Source organism: Pelodiscus sinensis, chromosome 2 (assembly GCF_052426305.1).
Source record: "Pelodiscus sinensis isolate ZL-2025 chromosome 2, ASM5242630v1, whole genome shotgun sequence".
NCBI lineage: Eukaryota > Metazoa > Chordata > Testudines > Trionychidae > Pelodiscus > Pelodiscus sinensis.
The window spans coordinates 177530621-177551385 of NC_143053.1; the positions used below are offsets into that span (position 1 = coordinate 177530621).

The 20765-nt window shown below is 47.6% G+C and overlaps 1 protein-coding gene across 27 annotated transcripts in view; it reads left to right on the forward strand.

The window, feature by feature from the left end:
* Window positions 1-19053: 19053 nt before the first annotated feature.
* The window catches only part of CLASP2 (cytoplasmic linker associated protein 2), a 261567-nt gene continuing 259855 nt past the window's right edge, over window positions 19054-20765 (forward strand). For 8 of the 27 annotated variants that reach the window (XM_075921825.2, XM_075921830.2, XM_075921814.2 and 5 more), the window contains exon 1: window positions 19057-20329. In XM_075921825.2, the coding sequence (XP_075777940.1) occupies window positions 20135-20329 (195 nt within the window). In that variant the 5' untranslated portion in view covers window positions 19057-20134. Of the gene's footprint in view, window positions 20330-20765 lie in introns of all 27 variants that reach the window. The other 19 variants (XM_075921811.2, XM_075921818.2, XM_075921820.2 and 16 more) reach the window with 7 other exon arrangements.

Here is a 20765-nt window from a genome sequence, read left to right on the forward strand (position 1 = left end):
GACTATTAATTAATAATCGTAGCTTCTTTTTACAGCCTAAATTATTTTAATAATTGTAGCTTCTAGTTACACAGCCTAGATTATTCCAATGAATAATCGTAGCTTCTTACACAGCCTAGATTATTTCAATAATAGTCGTAGCTTCTATTTACAGCCTAAATTATTTCAATAATTGTAGCTTCTAGTTACACAGCCTAGATTATTCCAATGAATAATCGTAGCTTCTTACACAGCCTAGATTATTTCAATAATTGTAGCTTCTTTTTACTATGAGCTCTTTTGTGAAGCCTCTACCCTCTGGAGGTCAGCAGGCTTTGGTTAACCAAAATAAAAAGAAAGAAAAAGAAAAAAAAAATAGAACTGCTCTTTGTAGAGTCAGCTGTGTGCACACTAATGTTCACAATACCTGAGGCTTTTTACCAATATTCCCCCTTTCGCATTCTCCACCAAAATGTTGTACCAAATAAAAGCAAGCAGGATCTTATGAGGGGGATAAGGCAAAAAGCCACATTTATTGTAAAGATAATAATAAAAAATAAAGAAAAGATAGAAGCAAACAACGTTGTTTAACTACTTATTCCTATCACTACTTAACCCTTATACACTTGTGTGTATATATATATATATATATATATAACCATTCATTCATACATCCATTCATTCAAGTTCTGTGTATAGTTACCAGCCTGGAAGTTGCTTGTGACAGAATACTGGCCAGGTATTCTGTACACAAGTGATGGTAGTGGGGAGCGAAGTCCTGATCAGGTGCACATCTGAAGCTCCTGGTAGGCTGGCAGCAGAACCTTGGACTCTGATTCCATAGTTTTTTAGTCCAGTTCTTATAGGAATTTCTTCCTATGCCAGTCTATGGAAATTGCTGTATCATGCTGATGTCTCCAGGGTGGCTGCCAGGTGCTCATCAGTGATCTCATCGGGTGGACCTCCAGTTTCTCCACTTGACACCTTTTGGTTGCACTGGCACCTGACGCCTTCTTCAGCCCTTTGTTGCTGTATTCTCAGGCTGGCACCTCTTAGAACCATTCACTCATCATCCAAGCACTCTCTCATACATTCATACAGTATTTTGTATAATAATAAAAGTTGTAGTTACAGAAAGTTTCTGGGTGGTATTGCTTAAAACATTCTCTGACTGCTAAGTAAAGTTAACAATGCCCTTAGACAATTACAGGGCTTGGCTCCCATAGCAGATTTAGTGGCTTGACAATGCATTGTTACAATGTATCTCTGCAATGTCAATTTCAAGCAGCCCCTTGCACAAGCTTGAGCATGCCCTGGAGCACGGGGGGGGGGGGGGGGGGGGGGCTGTTTCTGGTTACATAGGATTATATTCTTAACAGTTAGGATTATATTTTTAACAGTTCTAAGTTACATGACCTAATATATTATATTCTAAAGGGACTATAATAATAATAAATCTAAACATTTAACAATCTTAACTAATAATAATAATAAGAATTAATAATAAATCTAAACACTAAGTTGTGGGGAACAAATTATGGGGAGTCACTTCCATTTGGGGGAATCATTTTCAATACATTAATATGTTATCCCCACAGTCACACTTACACACATCCTCCACTCACACCACACAATTGCGCAGAGCATCAGACAAGATTAATAGTTACTAGAAGACAGAACTTAGTTTGTGATGCAGACAAGGGTTACAACTTCATTTATAATGCTAACAGGAAGCAAGGCCTTACAGTAAGCATCATCTAATCATGAGAGACAGACAGAAATAGACGCAGGCAGAACTTATAAGCAAATCATTATACATCATACTTATAGTCTTATAACCAATACTAAAATATACATTTTTGCTACACACCCTGCCATAAAGATACCTCCTTCTAGCTTTCAATCTGCCAAAGGCACATTCAACAACCATGTGGCATTGGCTTAGCCCAGAGGTTCTCAAACTTTGTGATACCGCAACCCCCTGGGGGGTCAGGACCCACAGTTTGAGAAATGTGGACTTAGCCTGTTGTTGAACTGTTACTTATTGCTTTCCAGGTACCCCATGCCATGTAAGGCTTCATGAGCCAGGGCTGTAATGGGTAAGCTGTGCCACCTAGGTTCATGGGCATTTCCACATCCCTCACTAATTTTCTGGTCTGGAAAGAGAGTCCCAGCATGCAGACATCTGAATAAGCCACTGTTCCTGAAGATGTGTGCATCATGCATCTTCAAAGACCACCCCAAATTTATGTCTGTGAAAAGCTCACGGTCATCTACAAACACTTGAAATCCCTTACGATTGATGTAGGTTGAGGCAAGGTGGCATGGTGCAACAATGGGAGTGTATTTATTTCTAATCTTTTTCCTCCACCTCTCAAGTCCATAAAGGACATGAGTCATAGTGCTTAGGTATACATGACGCATCAGAATAGACCAGTTCATTCTCTGATCATGTGTTTTGTTCCTTCTAATGACTGTCAGTTTTCTACTTGACCTCACTAGTGTTCTGTTTAGCATGCTAGTATATTTATGATTCACAAAACATCTATCTTCAGAGGAAGTGACTGAAAAAATATATTCCCAACTTAGTAGTGTGCATGATATAATATTGCTTTTCTTTATACACTGATTGCTTAAAATGTTTCAGTTCTTATTGTCTAGTAATTTATGCAGTAAAACAATTATAAGCATAACCATTTATTAGATATACAAAATCTATATTTAGGACAAACAAGTAGGAAGATGAAAATTTTTACTTGCGTATGGTGTTTGGGATTGTGTGTGATACACCTTTCACACAGAAGGAAGATTTGTATTTATCATTACAGATGAGAAACTTTAAGCCAAAAAGGTTGTTTGAACAGTTATGATAACATTTAATAATTTATACTGCTGGGACAAGGTGCAAACAGCAAAATAATTCCAGCTCAATTTCCCTCTAAGGTGACAGTTCAGAATTAGTTTTCTAATATTATAACACCAGTTTGTTGTAAATATGTCCCTCTTAGTGCTATGAGGAAGGGAACCTAATATATTTTAAAGGTTTACATTTTGAAAGGAGGAAGGTTGTTACTAAATTACTGAATACATTTACAAATGTCTCTCCCCAAAGACTTCACAGTACCCTTTTAAAGAAGTTATGTATTAGCATGCCCTTATTAAAAATAGCAAAGAAATTGCTAAGGTCACACAGTCAATGGCAGAGCTAAGTCAGGGACCCCAGAATTCCACTTGTGACACTCAGGCTATGTCTAGACTGCAGGCTACCCATACAGAAAAGGCAGAATCACCAGGCAAGTGAAAGGTGCTGGCAGGAGGTACTCCACCAATCCAACTGCATCCCCCCTGAAGTTCCCTTCCCTGATTCGTACAGGAACATTGCTGGCTGTTCCCCTTTGTCAGGGAGCCAAGGTAAGTGCACAATTTGCTGCATTCCTCACTTTGGCTGGGGAGGACAGGGGAGAGAGGAACCCAGACCTGCACCAGCTAGGATTGCCAGGTGTCCGGTATTGACCCGGACAGTCCGGTATTTTCACCTCCTGTCTGGTAAAAAAATTCAGAAATACCGGACACCTAAAATGTCTGGTATTTTCTGGTTTTTTTCCCCTGCGGCGAAAACACCAAACACCTGGCAACTCTACGACACACTCAGCAACTGCTTACCTGGTTCCGCAGGGAAGCTTCCTTCTGGCTCGACCAAGAAAACAAGATGGCCACCAGCAAATAACCTAAAGACCTGAAGCAAGGGGAAGCAATGCCTTCCCCCGTCTTAGTGCTCAACCTCTTCTCTTCCTATCCCTATTCTGACTCTGCAAGCAATTAAAGGAGCCATGCTGTTTTAATGCTCTTTTATTTTATTTATTTATTTTTTGCTTAATAACTCATGGGGTCCTTTTTTTTTTTGCTCAACAACTTTGGTCTCCCTTCCCCTTCTCTCCCCTCCCCCCCAACAGAATTTTTCCTCCAGTGTATCTTTTTTGCGGGGGGAGGGGGGGTCGGTATTTTTGTTGAAACCATCTGGAAACCCTAGCCCCAGCTGGGGGACCTGCACCCCTCCATGGCTGTGCCCACTACAGCTGCAGCAGCCATGGAAAGGAGTCCCTCACCTGGCCCCAAGCTGCTGCAGTGAGAGGGCTGGGTAGTTCTTCTCTTCCCAAGGCAGCCTGCTTACTGAATCCTTCATCTCCAGCCTTACCCCAGATAAATGATTCATATGAAGCATGAACATTTTCATTTTATTTTCTAAAACCAAAAAAACTGAGTTAAGGACCCAAGCTGGGAAAATCTTCTAGTACATCATTATTTTATTAACTTCCATAAATAGTTTTCAAAAGCTTCAACTGATTTCTTTATAAAGAGATTAGTTTTTGCTTTTACTGTTGAAAACTCCACACAGAGTCCTGTCTATGGATGAGCTCCCTCCTTGTCCAAGGGGAGGGGAGACCTTCTATAATTCCCTCTTTTGGTATGGCCAAATCTAATTGATTAATCTATCTCCTCTGCTGTCAGAAATTAAATAGATGATCAAGCCCCAGCTCTCTCTCTATATGTTTAATTAATGGGTGTTTTCATCACAAGCTAAGAGAACAGTGTACCTCACCAGGCTACAATAACAGATGTTTTTATTTAATCAGTACATGGATACTCTAGATGGCTGTTTTATACATGTTGTTATTCTGTTTGTATATTTAAGTGCATTTGTAAATACTGACAAAAAGGTACTTTATTCTTCAAGATTTTTCAGTTTCCACAACCTAACATTCCAAAGGTTATAGCCATCTCTGTTAACAGAACAAACCAGAACCCTCATTGAGGATCAGATCTCATTTTACAAAAGAAAGAGCAACTTCAATAGCCTTTCTGAACAATGTACCAATAATAGACATATTTTAGAGCTGTTACCTGGGCCTTCCAGCATACATTCATGAACCATTATTCAATAACTCAAAGCACAGGCACAGATGCAATTCCAGGCCTAATAGTGCTAGGCCTAGGATGAGTAACCTTTTCCATCAGGAATTATTGTTTTGAACATTTTATATGTAGTTAGTGGGTTACAGATAAACTTTGTCAGTTCACTTATATAAATTGTAATATATACAGGCAGTCCTCAGGTTACATGGATCCGACTTACATTGGATCCCTACTTACAAACGGGGTGAGGCAACCCCGCACTAGCTGCTTCCCCACAGCAGACCAGGGAGACGCGAAGCTAGCACCCTCCCCCCGCCAGTAGACCAGGGAGATACGGAGCGGCTTTTCTCAGTAGACACCGCAGCTTGATAATAAAGGACTGAGGGAAGTGAGGTGTGGGAGAATAAAACTGAGCTCTGGAGAAATGTTTGTCTTACTTCCCCATCCCATCAGCACTTCTCCCACACAGAGGCTATGTCTAGACTGCAAGCTTCTTTCAGAAGAAGCTTTTTCAGAAGAGATCTTCCGGAAAAGCTTATTTCAAAAGAGAGCGACCACACGGCAAAAACGCAACAAAAAAGCGATGTGCTTTTTCGAAAGATAGTGTCCTCATTGATTGGATACTAGCTCGCATTCAAGTTGTGATTAGAATGGATGGAGTGGCCACCAGGGCACCTGTGTTATTTCCTGGAGGCCTCTCCTTTCGAAAGAACTCCCTCTTCTGCATCCACACATGCCTTTTTCTGAAAAAGCTTTTTCGAAAAAGGGCTTCTTCCTCGTAGAAAGAGGTTCACCACTGCCGGCAAAACCCCCACCATTCTTTCGACTTCCTGTCAAAAGAATGCAATAGCAGTGTGGATGTAAGTATAGTTTTTCTGGAAATACAGCCGTTTTTCCGGGAAAACACTGCAGAGTAGACATACCCAGAGTGAGGTTACATGGGTGAAATGGATTTCAAGCTTAATGTGACTGAATTTTAAAGTGTAGGGTTTTTTTCTGAGAAGTGCCTTTAAAAATAGAACCTTCTCACTTAGCAGATCTGCTCCTCTTCTGTATTCAACCATATCAGCTTATGTCCGTGACAAAATATTTTCTTTTACTGCAGTTAGCTCCCATTTGTTCTGCAGAGCCAACTCATTGTGAGCTGGATACTAAACTCTTTAAGGCAGAGATGGTCTCATTTATTATGTTTGTAGAGCATCTAGTGAACTACGTCCATGACTTAGTTGACCATTAGGGACTAATACAATAACTGTATTAAATAATATAATCTTGTGAAGAGTTCTTGACTGAATTCTAGTTACAAAGCTAATTAACTGCACTTTTATGCCATCTCATTACACCCCACAGGATTTCACATTTATTGTCTGTTTCCATATCAAATGAGTTTACGAGCAAAATGATTATTTTTCTTTTAACTGCCAGCCTTGAAGACTCTGACTGGGTTCTCTTACTCTCTCACATCAACACCAGTAATAGACTGTGCAGGTCAAATTCTGCCCTCATTTCGCTGTCCACTACAGCAGTGGTTTTCAAACTTAGGGTCGTGACGCAGTACTGGATTGTAGAATGTCAGGCATTAGGTCTTGTCACTGCAGGGTGACCAATGACCAATGGGTGTGCTAACGCAGGCTTCCTACCTGTCCTGGCACTGCAGACTGCTCTGTGCCTCAGAAGCATCCAGCAGCAGGCCAAACTCCTAGGTGGGGGGAAGAACACACATGGTCCGTGCACTGCCCCTGCCCCAAGCACTAGCTCCGCACTCTCATTGACCAGGAACCTGCTGCAGGTTGCTTCTGGGGGCAATGCCAGGAGAGGCAGGAAGCCTGCCTTAGCGTTCCCACTGTTCTGCTGACCAGGAGCTGCAGAAGGTAAGTCCCTCCTGCCCCAGACCTGACCCTCCCCACCCCCAAAGCCGGAACCCCCTCCTACATGCCAAAGCTCTTATCCCAAGTCCCACCCTGGAGCCCACATTCTAGTCAAATTATGTTGTGTTGTGAGTATCACCAATTTTCTTCAACCGGGTCATGACAAAAAAAGTTTGAAAACCATTGTACTACTACAAGCTACACAAGTTCACCACCCACAGTAGCCACAAGAGGGAGCTCGCATGCAGCCAGATAAACAAATGTGTTGAGAATGCCAAAGAAAAGAATATTAAAGTTATGTAAGTGCCAAAGAATTCACTGTCAGCTTAAATTTTGTTGCAATATGTTAAAGCACACAAAGCCTAACGCAAAATCATACCATGGTTATTATATGTATATAGCTTCACCAATAAAATTAAAGCAATCTCTCTCTCTTAGGGTGTGTCTAGACTACAGTGATTTTTCGAAAAAAGTAGCTTTTTTCAAAAAATCTTTACCTGCGTCTAGACTGCCGCCGCTTTCTGTTGACAGTAAATCAACAAAACGCGGTGGTTTTGTCGATGGTGGTAAACTTTGTTTCACAAGGAATAATGCTATTTTCAACAGAGAGCTGTCAAAAAAAGGGAAGTGTGGACGCAGGAAAGATTTTTTGTCAAAAATAAAGGCCTCCAGGAAGAAGCCCTGGTGGACACTCCTGCCAGAACTTTCATCTCTATTATTCCTGCCTGTAGCCATCTTTTAAAGCCACAGGCACCCAGGAGTAGCATTGTGGCAGCAAGCCAGCTCCACCCAGGACCCTGACTGCTCAGCTCTTCCTGGTAGGGCCACTCATTCCCAGGGACAAGCCCCCCAAAATCCCCCTGGCCCTTCCAGGGACACATCCCCACAAGAAGCCAGGGGCACCAAACGCAAGTCACCCTCCTGATATGGCCCTGAGATCAAAGCCCTCTGAGGAGGAGTCTCTTCAGGCACTGCAGTCCAGGAGTAGGAATGAGGACATTTACATCAGAATGGCTGATGGCCTTGCCAAAAAAGGTCACCACCTCCGCACACTGGAGCAGGTCAGGGCAAAGGTCAAGGAGCTGAGGCAGAGGTATGTTAGAGCCCATGAGTGCAGCTCCCGCTCTGGGGAAGCACCACACTGTTGTGCCTATTATGAGGACCTGGACCGGATCCTGGAGGCAGGGAAACCCCTGCCTCCCGAGAGGGTTGTGGAGTTTGGGTTGTAGACCCCTGTGCATCAGCGGTCACAGCTCCAGGGTGAGACCCCAGAGGACCAGCAGCTCCTCCCTGACCCTGGAGCCAGACACCCAGACGCAGGAGTCTTCCCAGACAACTTCGGGCACCGGGGAGGGAACATCAGGTGAGTGCTGTGAGGGTCCAACACACACAGGGTAGGGGAGGCAGGAACAAAGTGGATGGTGCAGTACTGTGACATGTCATGCTGACCACAGCCTGGGGGGCAGGCACACACATGGCTGACCTCAGGGAGGGCCATCCTACCCCTGCACCTGCATGGCTGCAAGGCACCACCTACTCCTGCAGACACTGATGCCAGGTACAGACGTGGGTCGGGGACCCTGGGATTGCCACACAGCTTCAGGCCTCTCAGCAACCTGTGGGAACCCCAACTGTGGCCTGACACTTGTCTGTGCTGCTTGGCCATGGGGTGTGTGTGAGGGAGGTTACGGAGGGACAGGATGGTGGCCTGCACACCTAGACTAGGCCAGGCCACACCATGCCTTACTGAGACATCAGCATCCCCTGACCCTAGAGCAGCGGTCTCCAACCTTTTTACACTCAAGATCACTTTTTAAATATCAGAACAGGCGAAGATCTACCACCCCGCCCCTTCCTTGAAGCCCCACCCTCTCTATTCTCCTCCTGTCCATCACTTGCTATCCCCAGCCCTTACTTACACACTCTGATAAACAGATTATTTTTAAATTATGCGATACATAAAATTAAAATCACGTGTTTATAGTTATGAAATAAATGGTCTGTTTTTTATTCATGCTATTTAAATCTAAAATGAAGCATTTATAATTATACATTTTGTGGGGACAGAGTTCTGCGGCTGGGGTCAGGGGAGAGGGAACAGGGTGCTGGGAGGGCAGAGGACAGGGTTCTGCAGCAGGGGACAGAGTGCCAGTGGAGACAGGGTTCTGCAGCTTGGGACAGGGTGCCAGTGGGGACAGAGTTTGGGGAGTGGGGATGGGAATAGGGACAGAGTTCTGTAGCTGGGGACAGGAGAGTGGGGACAGAGTTCTGTGGCTGGGGAGTGGCCCCCTGCCCCGGAGCCAACCCCCCTCCATGCAGGGAAGCCTACATACGCCTGCCCAGGGGGCCGACTCCCCGCAGCGCAGGGAAGCCCCGCGTGTGCTTGTCCTGGCACTAACCCCCCCCCCGCGCAGGGAAGCCTCGCGCATGCGCGCCTGCCCAGGGGGCTGACCCCCCCACCTGCACAGGGAAACCCCGCACGTGCGCACCTGCCCAGGAGGCCAAGCCCCCGGCGCAGGGAAATCCCGCGCGCGCTTGCCCGGGCGCCAAACCCCCCGCGCAGGGAAGCCCCACGTGCGCACCTGCCCAGGGGGCCGATCCTCCCCGCCCCGTGCAGGAAAGCTCCGCGTGCGCTTGTCCCGGCGCCAAACCCCCCCTCTCCGCCACGCAGGGAAGCCCCACACACACGCCTGCCCCGGGGCCAACCCCCCCCCACGTGCGCACGCGCACCGGGAAACCCCCTGTGCGCCTCCCGCGGGGTTGACTCACCCCTCCTGTGCGGTGTAGGGAGCCGATGCTCCCTCCTGCAGTACACCCGGCAGAACAGCTAGCACACTTTTGGAATTGCCGGAAGTGGTGCTAAGCTGCGGGACTTCTGTCTATCCCCGGGAAGCCGACACTACCTCCATTTTCACTTGAGGTAAGTAGTGGGGCTTCTCGGGGGTGGGAGGGAAATGGGGGCGGGGCAGACAGGATGCTTTGCGAGCGACTGGTCGAGGCCTCGCGATCGACCAGTAGCTCGCGATCGACCTGTTGGTGACCACGGCCATAGAGGACAGACACTGACTGCTGAGAAGGAGGGCATGCCCTCTCAGGGAAAGTGTGAGCATGCATGAGTGACAATTTTTCCCTCTTGTCCTCCACAGCAGGACCAGATGTCCAGGAGGGGAGCACCACACCTGTCCCACCACCCAGACAGCTGCAGGGAACCTGTTGGCACTGGCGCACATATTTGGATGCCAGCACATCTCAGTCCTGTGAGGGATGCAGGAGACATTTAACCAGAGGATGCAGGCAGAGAGCCACAGTAGCACAGTCACTTGCTGGACAAGTTTGTCCAGCAGCGCACTGTTATTTGCACTGCTATCCGGGAGGCCATTGCCTTCCCCGGTCCTGTGCCTGGTCCTGTTCCTCCTGCTGAGCTTGCCCCCCCCACCACACCCTTCCCCTCCTTTATCCCCTACCTCCCCTCACCCTTGCCATCCCAGACCCAGGTAGATCCCCACCTCCTGCCCAGCCCCCTACTGTCCCAGCCCACATGCACAGCGGTCTCCGAGCAGGCCTCCACAGCCAAGGTGGCAGGGGCTCTTAATCCAGGCGGCACCCTCAGTCCTGAGCCTCCCACCCCCCCTCCCAGATTGACATCCCCATCCCCCCTCCCAGCTTGACATCCTCCTTCACATCTGTGAGAGCCACTGAGGGAAGCACTTTACTTTGTTAACACACAATTTATTTTTCTGAACAAAACAGTTTTATAGTTTTTGAAACAATCAACAGTGAAATAAACTGTCAACATTTTTTCAATAATACCTGTCTCTGTTCTCAGTGTGAATGTGTACAATGTGAATGTGGGTCCGGGAGGTGTTTTCTGCAGGGGGAAGGCACTGGGGGCATGGGACAATCCCACATTTGGAAGGCTCTGGGAAAACTCATCAGGCTCCTTGGGAGAATTGTTCCCTTGGGGCTTCCCGAATGCACAGTCCCAGTTGGTGAGCTTGCCGGATGGCAGCTGTCCGGGGCTGCTCAAAGTGCCTCCCCTCCACATCAGCCCGTGTCCCCCACGCAGGGAGGAAGGCCTCCCCTTTCCTCTCCACTAGGTTGTGCAGCACACAATATGGAGCAATCACATCGGGGATGTTGTGTTCCCCCATGTTCAGCTGCACTCCACCTGGAATCGAGCCCCATTCAGGCGGGAGTTAAAGAGTTCCCTGCTTGCATCCAGGTGTCCAGTGAATGGCTTCACGAGCCAGGGCATAAGGGGGTATGCTGTGTCGGCCACGATGCACGTAGGCATCTGCACAACCCCGACTGCATAGTTTTGCTCTGCAAAGAATGTCCCAGCATGCAGCCTGCGGTACAGGTATGAGTTCCGGAAGATGCGGGCATTGTGTGCCCGGCCTGACCACCCAACACAAATGTCTGTGAATAGTCCCCAGTGGTCGACCAGGGCCTGCAGCACCATAGAAGAGTAGCCCTTTCTGTTAATATGCTGGGCTGCTCGATGGGGTGGTGCGCAGATTGTGATGTGCTCCACTGCAGTTCAGAAATCCTAGCTCTGCAAATCCGGCCACGATGGTATCCAGGTCTCTGAGGCAGACAGTCCTGTGAAGCAGCTCTGAATTGATGGCCATCACCACCTGCAGAGAGGGACAAATAGAAACACAAATAACAGGACATTAGAGGAGTTGTGTGAGCTGATGAGAGGTGCTTTTCCACCCCTCCCCTCCCAGACCCCAAGAGCCGCCCTGCCTCAGGCAACCCCCCATTTCCCCTCCCTCCTGTACCATGGCAGGGTGAGGCCAGGAGGACTTCTACCACTGCCATCCCCATCCCCCATTCCCTCTGCCCAGTCCTGACTGCCCCCCTTATTCCTCCCCCCCGCATGGACTGTCCCCAGAGAGTGACTTATTTCCATCAAGACGGCCCCAACAGCAGACCTTCCCATGCCAAACTGGTGTCCTACAGAGTGGTAGCTGTCAGCGATGGCCAGCTTTCAGAGGGCAATAGCGACCTGTTTCTCCAGGGGGATGGCGGGCCACAAGTGGGTGTCCTGACATTGAAGGGCATGGGCGAGCCAGGCACACAGCTCCTGGAAGGTGGACTTACGCATACGGAAGTTTCGGAGCCAAACCTCATCATCCCACTGCTCCATAACAAGCCAGACCCACCAGTCTGAACTGGTGTCCAGCCTCCAAACTCGCCTCTGTAGGAATAAGTTCGGCGGCAAGGGCAGTGGGGCTGCAGCCCAAGTGAGGGGCTCAAAGCTGGGCTCTGAATCCAGCTCTGCTACAAACATCACGATGGTCTCATGAAGATGCAGCAGAACTTCCAGCATCACAGAGTGGGGCCATCGCCTGCCCAGGGGCAGCTCAGGCTCCATGGCCAAAAACACAGTGAAAAGCAGAAAAAAACCCTGAAAATAAACTGCTGTGGTGTCCGAGGAAGCAGGGCAACCAGATCAAGCACTGCAGCAGATTTGCTTTCCCTCCAGGAAGTAGGCAAACCAGAAGCAGGAGCAGAACAACGGCTGTCCAGGGGGATCCCTTTAAGAGGATCCCTTAAAACTAATTTCTTGTTGATTGTAGTCCAACGGTTGTCCAGGGGGATCCCTTTGCGTTCTCTGCAAAGGGCATGCAGCAACACCTGGAAATAAAGGCTGCCTCCATACCCTGCTAGAAACACTTCCGGGTGCCTTTTTTTTTTTGAAAGAGCATCCGGCAGTCTGGATGCTCTTTTTCAAAAAAGTGGATCGATTTTTCAATCCATGTCATGCAATCTAGATGCTCTTTTTCGACAGAGGCTTTTTCGAAAGATACTTTTGAAAAAGCCTGTAGAAAAAGGCTTGTAGTCTAGACGTATCCTTAGGGACTGATCCTGCAACTCATGTTCACCCAAATAATCCTTTCTCAAACAATCCTGTCTCAAATAATCTCCTGTAAAGTTTAATTGGGTACACAAGGGTTGCAGAATTTGGTCTTATATAGCATTTGATTTACAAGTTAAGTGGAAGTATGGGCCCATAAAATTAATTACACATTCTTCCCCCATCCCTCTTCTTTCTCAGCAATGGGGAGACTTGGTGATGTTGGATGAATCTCCATAGTTTCAAGAAGGCTGTGTCTAGACTGGCCAGTTTTTCCGGAAAAACTTGCCAGCTGTCTACACTGGCCGCTTGAATTTCCGCGAAAGCACTGACGATCTCATGTAAGATTGTCAGTATTCTTGCGGAAATACTATGCTGCTCCCGTTCATGCAAAAGTCCTTTTGCACAAAAGTTTTGCGCAAAAGGGCCAGTGTAGACAGCCCAGATTTGTTTTCCGCAAAAAAGCCCCGATCGCAAAAATGGCGGAAAAGTGCGTCTAGATTGGCACGGATGCTTTTCCGCAAAAAGTGCTTTTGTGGAAAAGCGTCCGTGCCAATCTAGACACTCTTTTCCGAAAATGCTTTTAACGAAAAACTTTTCCGTTAAAAGCATTTCCGGAAAATCATGCCAGTCTAGACGTAGCTGAACTATATAATGTCAGTATCATGCATGCGAATGCACACTGGTTGGTTTCAGAAAACAGCAGATGAATAATTAAGAACATATAGTCCCATATCATTTTGTATGTTTGGCATCACATGCAAATGATGTATACAAGACCTTAAAACCTACCATCCTGAGCGTGTTGTATACATGTGGATTCCATGATACTTTTTGCAAGCATAGGGGTTTTGCTATAGCCCCAGATGAAATTTTTCCCTCTTCTTAATTCTGTGTTTCATAGTGACTGCTAATTTCCTCCTAAAATGCCTGCAGAATTCTGGATCTTTTTGCAGTGCTTGGATCTGTTAGAATACAGACATTAGTCTATAAAGTGTTATTACTAATGATAAAACTTAAAAAAACTACTAATAGTATAGTAGCATCTTAAAGACTAAAAAAACATGTAGATGGTATCATGAGCTTTTGTGGGCACAACCCACTTTTAGCTATCTTTAAAAAACATGTAGAATAAAAAAAATTTCATTCAAAAGTTTAGAGAATTTAAGTTTAATGTTCGAAATGTCTGTTTGAAAATTCAGTAGCAATATTTTGTTGATGTACTATAATATACTTTTCTGCACAGCATTAAAAAAGAGTTGCACAGGAAAAAGTCATCACATTTTGTTGTCCAAATATTTTTGGGTTGGTTATAAAATTTCTGAATAGCAATTCATGAATCAGTGTCTAAAAGAGTATGCATATGCAAAGACCAGAAATGATCATCATCTTGACAAACTCGCTACAAACAAATCTTTTTTTCTCATAGTAAACAAATGGTGCACAGCAATATTTACATATACAATGACCAGAGTAGTGAACATCTAAATATTGACATGATAGAACAAAGTGTATCTATAAACAAGTAACCATATGACATTTTCTTTTTGTTCTACATAGCTGCATCTGTAATTTGTTGCTTTTCTTTATCCAGCTCTTTGCAATGAGATTATGTTCCCTGCACCACTGTAAAGATAATTTGACGTGTATATGAGTAATCAGAAAAGGAATTCATTAAAGTACCTCAAAACCAGCTTTGTTCATTATAATCATGAGCATGTCTCAAAATGACACTATGGGCTAAATTTGTGCATGAAATAACCTACTGAAACAGGGGAATTACACCAGGTATTAATTGTCTCCAAATATTTTAATTACATTGATTTAACTAATGTGACAGAGAGGAAAAATATCAGACTACAAGTTTCAATTTTTGACTATGTCAATGTGAATGAGAAGCTTTCACTGGGTCCTGATTTGTACACAAACTACATTTGACTCCTGTGAGGATATAATGAAAGTTATAAAAAAGGTTCAATTTCAAATTCTGCTTTGTAAAACAATTGGTTTGATAGACTGAAACTCTCTACACTATTGGACTATCAATACTTGCATTTTTGGAAAATTAAGCAAAATTTGGTCAACTAATCTTCTAGTAAACCTGAAAAAACAAGGAATGCACTATTTTTACTTACTTTACTTGCAGTACTATTGAACTTCACAACTCCAAAGTACTGCACTGAGGAAATCCAAGAGCTGTTTTTTTCTTATTTGTGTATTTATTTTATCCTCTGATAAGATACACCTATCAATTAGTTACTCAAGGACCATTTATAATAAAAGCAATTACAAACTCCACCAAAAGTTTTCATAATCCAGCTAACTTTAGCTAATAGAAACTCCACAGGTAGGACAGCAAACACCTAGTGACCTATTCAAATTAGGTGGTAATTAGAATGTCTGAGGATGTAGGGACATGAAACTGCAAAGCTATCTTGATGGAGAGATCATTGTCTTTTCATATTTAAAATGTGTTAGCTTTAATCTAAACAAATGAACTTACTCTATTTTTGTATTTATTGTGTTTTTTAGGGTAGTGCTTACAAATCAATCAAGAACAAGGGACACATTGTGCTATCATTCTACAAAAAATTTAAAATAAGAGGCAGCCTCTGTCCCCAAAGAATGTACAATAGAAGTAGACAAGACAGATAAGTAGGGTATAGGAATGAGCTCACAACCAGTATGAACTATGTGGTAACAGCAAATTTCATGTTAATTCCTTTTGGGGGTAGGGGTCTTTCAATCCTGATGGGTATGAACAGGTAGGGACTGCGAGGTGTCTATGGTTTGCATTAATAAATAAAGGAAACACTGAGTTTGGAACAGCTCATTTATTTCACTTTATTAAACTCATTTATTAAATTAACATGTAATCACAGTGCAAACTTATTAAAACAATGTTCAATGCTCTTATTTTATTACTTTTTAATACTTACCCTTCCCCCAGTAAAAAAAATTGTCCATGCCCATCTTTCAGTGGGACACCGTTGGGCAGGAATTAGCTAGAAGTTTTCAGATTGTGGGTCAGGACCAGTATTCCCTGTAAGCTGAGCATTTGGGCGACCACCCAGGAGAGATTCAGGTGCCACTCAGCTTCCCACAGCCAGAAGCATGGTGATGCACATCTGCACGTGCCTTGGTGCACATAAAATTTATGCCCATGGATGGAAAAAATGAGAGAACACACTGGTCAGAACCCAGTTTTAATGGGATCATCAGGGCTGGCATTAGACTTTCTGAGACCCAGGGCTGAAGCAGGACCCAGAGACCCATTCCTCAGGGTATCAGCTGAAGCCCAAGGACAGTAGCTCTCAAGGTGTGATCCGCAAACCACTAGTGGTCCACAACCTTCTTGCAGGTCGACCGAGGGCTCAGGGCTTGGCCCTCTCCTGCAGCAAGGAGCCTATGTTGGCACTGCAGCCTCGTACCCTCCTCACGAGGTTGGAGTGCCATCACTGGCTTCCTGGTGTGGGGCGGGAGGAGAGCCCCAAGCCTCACTGGCTGGATCCAGCTCGTGGGCAAGAGTGGAGTTTCGCGAGGGTGGGGGCTGGCAGCAGCCATGCACACCAGGATGTGGCTTGCTTTTCATCCTGTTCCCCAGACTATCAGGGAGGGAGGGGAAAGTACTTGCATGCCATAATTTACTCATCTGCCCCCTCCCTTCACCAGTCAGGTGTGAGAGGCATGCTCAGCATACAAGTACTTTCCCTTCCCTCCCTGATAGGTCAAGGAACAGGCTGAAAAGCTAACAAGCCGCTTCCCAGTGCACACAGCTGCTGTCCCACTCCCCCACCCCCCGCTTTCTCGAAACTCTACCCTTGCTTGTGGAAGGGAGGAAACAGCTCCACATGCTGCTGCTTCCACTCCCCCTAGCTGGGGGAATGTCAGCACAGGAAATCGCTTGCCTGGAGGCTTTCCTCACTACTCCCATTGGCCAGAATCACGACCAATGGGAGAAGTGGGGGTCAGTGCCTGTTAGTGACAGGGTGTGCTGAGCCAGGTAAGCGCCCCCCATCCTCCTCGTGCCCAGACCCCATCTTCGCACACTGTCCCTCCACAAAGACCCCATGCTCCCACCCTGCTCTTGAACCCTCCCTCTTGCCCTGACTTCCCACTCCCACTTGCACTAGCTCTCACCCAGATATCACCACCTGCACCCCACCTCCTGCCCAAACCCTGCACCCCATCCCTATCCTGTTCTCCAGCAGCCCTCTCCTCCACAGACCCCCTCATTTTGACCCATCCCAGAGCTTGGGGGCCCCCTAAAAACCTACTAACTCTGGGATTGCAGAAGAGTGAATTTGGCCTGTGGGAAGCCCTGAATCTCTGTCCTTCTCCCCCTCCTCCCAGGGCTGGAATGTGAAGGGAGTGGTGTCTCAGTCAGAGGACACATGAGTGTGGGTTGGGTGTGTTTTTTTGTTTGTTTTTAACTTGTGTGGCTGTGATGTAGTGGTGGTGCTGTCTGCTCTGTAACCCGGGGTTCCCCTGCGCTGTGATGTGTGATTCCCACTGACTCACCCACATGTCAGACACCTAGTCCCAGCTGGAGCAGATAACAAGTGTCTTCCCAGAGGGAGAGACAAAGGGAGGCGGAGATGGCCACCTGGCTTGGGGACAGGGTCTAGGAGCGAGGCAGTTTCTGGCTGAGAAATATGAAGGGAACAGACTAAGCTGAGTGTTGAGGGTTGAGAGGGTGATGGATTCCCTAATCCAAGGGGTCTGAGGCATCCTGGCCCTGACTCCTGTAACCACAGCACATCTGTGCTGTGCTGTATCCTGGAGAAGCAATAAACCCTCTCTATTCTACTGGCTGGTGGAGTCTGTTCTGGCTGCTATGCGGGAGTATGATTGGGGGAACCCTGACGTGTCATCAGGGTGGCCCCCAACTTTTTTCTATGGGTCAGTTGCTCACGATCCTAAAAAGGTCCCCCACCATTGCCATAAATAAAGACAATGTTGAAACCTTTTGGACATAAAAGCAATATATCATTTTATTTAACATGAAGTGTGGTAAACTAACATGATAAAGTGCTTAATCTGTTTAAAGATTTTGATTACTATTGCCTTTCTTATCAGTCATATATGCCTCCTTATGTTATAGCTGCATATTTACAGTTTATGCCCCAGTAGCCTAATAAGAATAATTTCATATTGAAGATATTTAGATATAAGCAAGGCATTTTTTCATCATGGGTAGTTGGCTGATGATCCTCAGAAAGGTTTGGGTTAAGTGGGGGTGAGCTGTGAGCCAAAAAGTTTGAAAATTACTGCTCTAAGTCTTCAGCCCTGGGGAGGGAGCATCACATTACAGTCCCACAACCCCTCCCCCAGGATTTGGCCTTTGGTTTACACCCCCCCCCCCCATCTGAAGCACTGAGGCTCAAATTTTAGGGGATTATGTGATATTTTTTGTTGTCAGAGGAGAGTAGTTGTGCACTGAAGTTTGAGACCTGATGGATGGAAAGGACAAAGGAAGGAGTTGCCAGCAAACAGCCAATTTGCAGCACTAGGGAGAGAGCTCCTGGGAAAACCGCAGAGAGCCCTGCAGTCTGATATCAAAATTCCGTGAGACACGGTGAGGTAATAGCTTTTCTTGGACTCCTATTACCTCACCCATGTTATATCCTGAGCCTGACAGGGCTACAGCTGCACTGCATATTTACAACATGAGTGTCACCTCCGGACTGGAGCTGCTCCTGCAGCAGGGCTGCCCCACACCCTTCCTTGGAGCGTCTTTCCCCCCAACCAGGAAGGCCGCTAGTACCCACAGCGGGGGTGGGCATCTCAGACCTGGGCTTGTCTGGCCCGCGTCTGACACCCGCTCCCCTTCCAGTGCAGGGATGCTCCATGACTTCGGCTTTGCAGCGGCGGGACGAGCGGCCCCCGCCAAGAGGGCTGGGCTGCCAGCGCGCGCCCCTCTGCTCGGAGCCGGGCGAGCTCTTCTGCACGGGCCCCGCGAGCTCGTCCCGTCCCCACCCTTCCTGGCGCGCGTCTCAGCACGCGGCGACCCAGCCCGCGGCCCCGCTGCTGCCCGCACGGGGTGAAAGCAGCAGCAGGACCCCTCTCCGGGGGTGTCTACTGCACTGCCTGAACGCCGCAATGTCCCCGCTCTAGTCTCCGCTATTTCTCTCTTCCCTGACTCAGCTCGCCGCCCCCCCCCTCCCGTTTCCTCCCAACGGATTATTTAGGAAAAAGCCGGACACTGGCCCTGCAGAACCACCTAAGGAGGGGGAAAGACCCTAGACACCCTGCACTGGGGGGCGGCGGCGGCGGCGGCCCCTCAGTCTCAAGCTCAGCAGTCACAGCCGACAAGCGCACGCGCTGTGCTGACGGCCGAGAAAAGGCGGAGCCACAGGCTCAAGCGCGCGCGTGCCCAGCCCTGCTGTGAGCCTAGGGAAAGGCGACGAGGCGCGCGCACGCTGAAGCGGGAAAAGGAGGGGAGGGGGGGGGGAAAGGTGGATGACGAGGAGGAAGTTGTATCGTGCGAGCGCGCGTGGGGGAAATTGAACTCGTGCCGATCAAGGGCACGCGACCGGCGGGCGCGAGGCAGGAGCCGGGTTCGGTGCTGGGAGCCGCTGTCGCAGGGCGGCGCGCGCGGGAGGGTCGCGCGCTCAGAGAGCCGCGCCCGGCGGCTCGGCTCGGGGCGGGGCCCGGCGGCTGAGTGACACCGCGACAGAGGCGGGCGCAGCGGAGCCGGGCCGGGGACGCAACTTCCACGGGACCTGAGGAGGCGCCGCCGCCGCCGCAGCCAGGAGACGCGACTGAGCGGGGCCTGCGGCTGTCGCTGCCGGCGGGCAGACTGGGCGGAGGAGGCTGCGGAGCGAATCCGGAGCGGCTGAAGCGTGGACGGGCCGGGCGGTGCGGAGCCGCGTCCATCCCCCGGGCCAGGGAGCATGAAAGTTCCGCTCCGGCCCCGCCGCTGCTTCCGGCTGAGTTTGGCGACTAGGAGCCGCTGCCCCCTGCGCTGAGAGGCGGCGGCGGGTCCGCGCCGGGCCTGCGGGCGGGGGAGAGGCGGCAGCAACTCCAGCGCCGGCCTCTGGGGATCCCCTGAGAAAGCGCCGGCAGCCCTGCCGCCCCCTGGTTGGACCCTAGCGAGGAACAAAACTTAGGGGACACCGTGCGAAACGTGAATTAAAAACAGCTCCCCCCAAATCAGAGGACCCTGCAAACACCCCTCCTCACCTGCGTCACCAGCAACCTCCCCACGGAATCACTGGAGATTTGATTTACTGTTGAATGCATTTGGAAGGACTTTTGTTAATGTGTTACTTGTTGAAAAGTCTTGTGTTTAACCTTGCGGGGTTTGTTTGGGAAGAAGAACGGAGAGAAAAAGACTCCTTTCTGCTGGATAGGACTGGGAGGTGAAAAGTATGTGGTAGAGGAGGCTGCTGACTACTTCTGCTGCGCATTTCTCCCCACCTCGCCCTCACTTTCCCTGTGTGTGAGAGGGGTTTTTTTTTTTAAATTTGGGCAGTTTGAGTCTTTGCCTAATAAACTTAAATACACGATGGAGCCTGGTACTATGGATTATTTCTGTGATCAGGTACAGCAGAAAGACGTGGGCCGCAGGATGCAAATCGGCCAAGAATTGCTGGACTATCTGGCTGACCAAAGTAGATCCACTGACCTCGAGCAAGATCATCAGCGCCTTGATAAAGTGATCGACGAATTAATAGCATGGGTCAATTCTAGTAATTTTAAGGTAAGAATGGTTTGTGCAGAGATTGGGTGGATTTTTTTCATATTAAAAAGGCTGCTCTTTATTATTCTTAACTGGGAAGAACAGGGCCCCAGTTTCTCTTCTCTGTTATATCTCGTTTGTTCCTTTCTTCCTTCCTTCCGCAAAGAAGTTTTTCAGAAAAGTGGATTTTGTTGGTTGAGAAGGTGTCACAATGTGTGTTTGGACTAAAAGGGGTTAATGTTTTCTGCTTTTGGATAAAAACAGTACTACCATTTGTCATTTAAAATAGTGCAGTAAGGAAAAATAATTAATGGAGAGATGTTTTGGTGTGTAATTGGTTTTTTTTGTATGGCTCTGGATAATGGGGAACCAAAGCAAATATCTGTTTCTTTTTATGTTGTATGTCATTCTGATTTTCAATCTGTCCCATTTCACACACTCTATATCCACCCTAGGT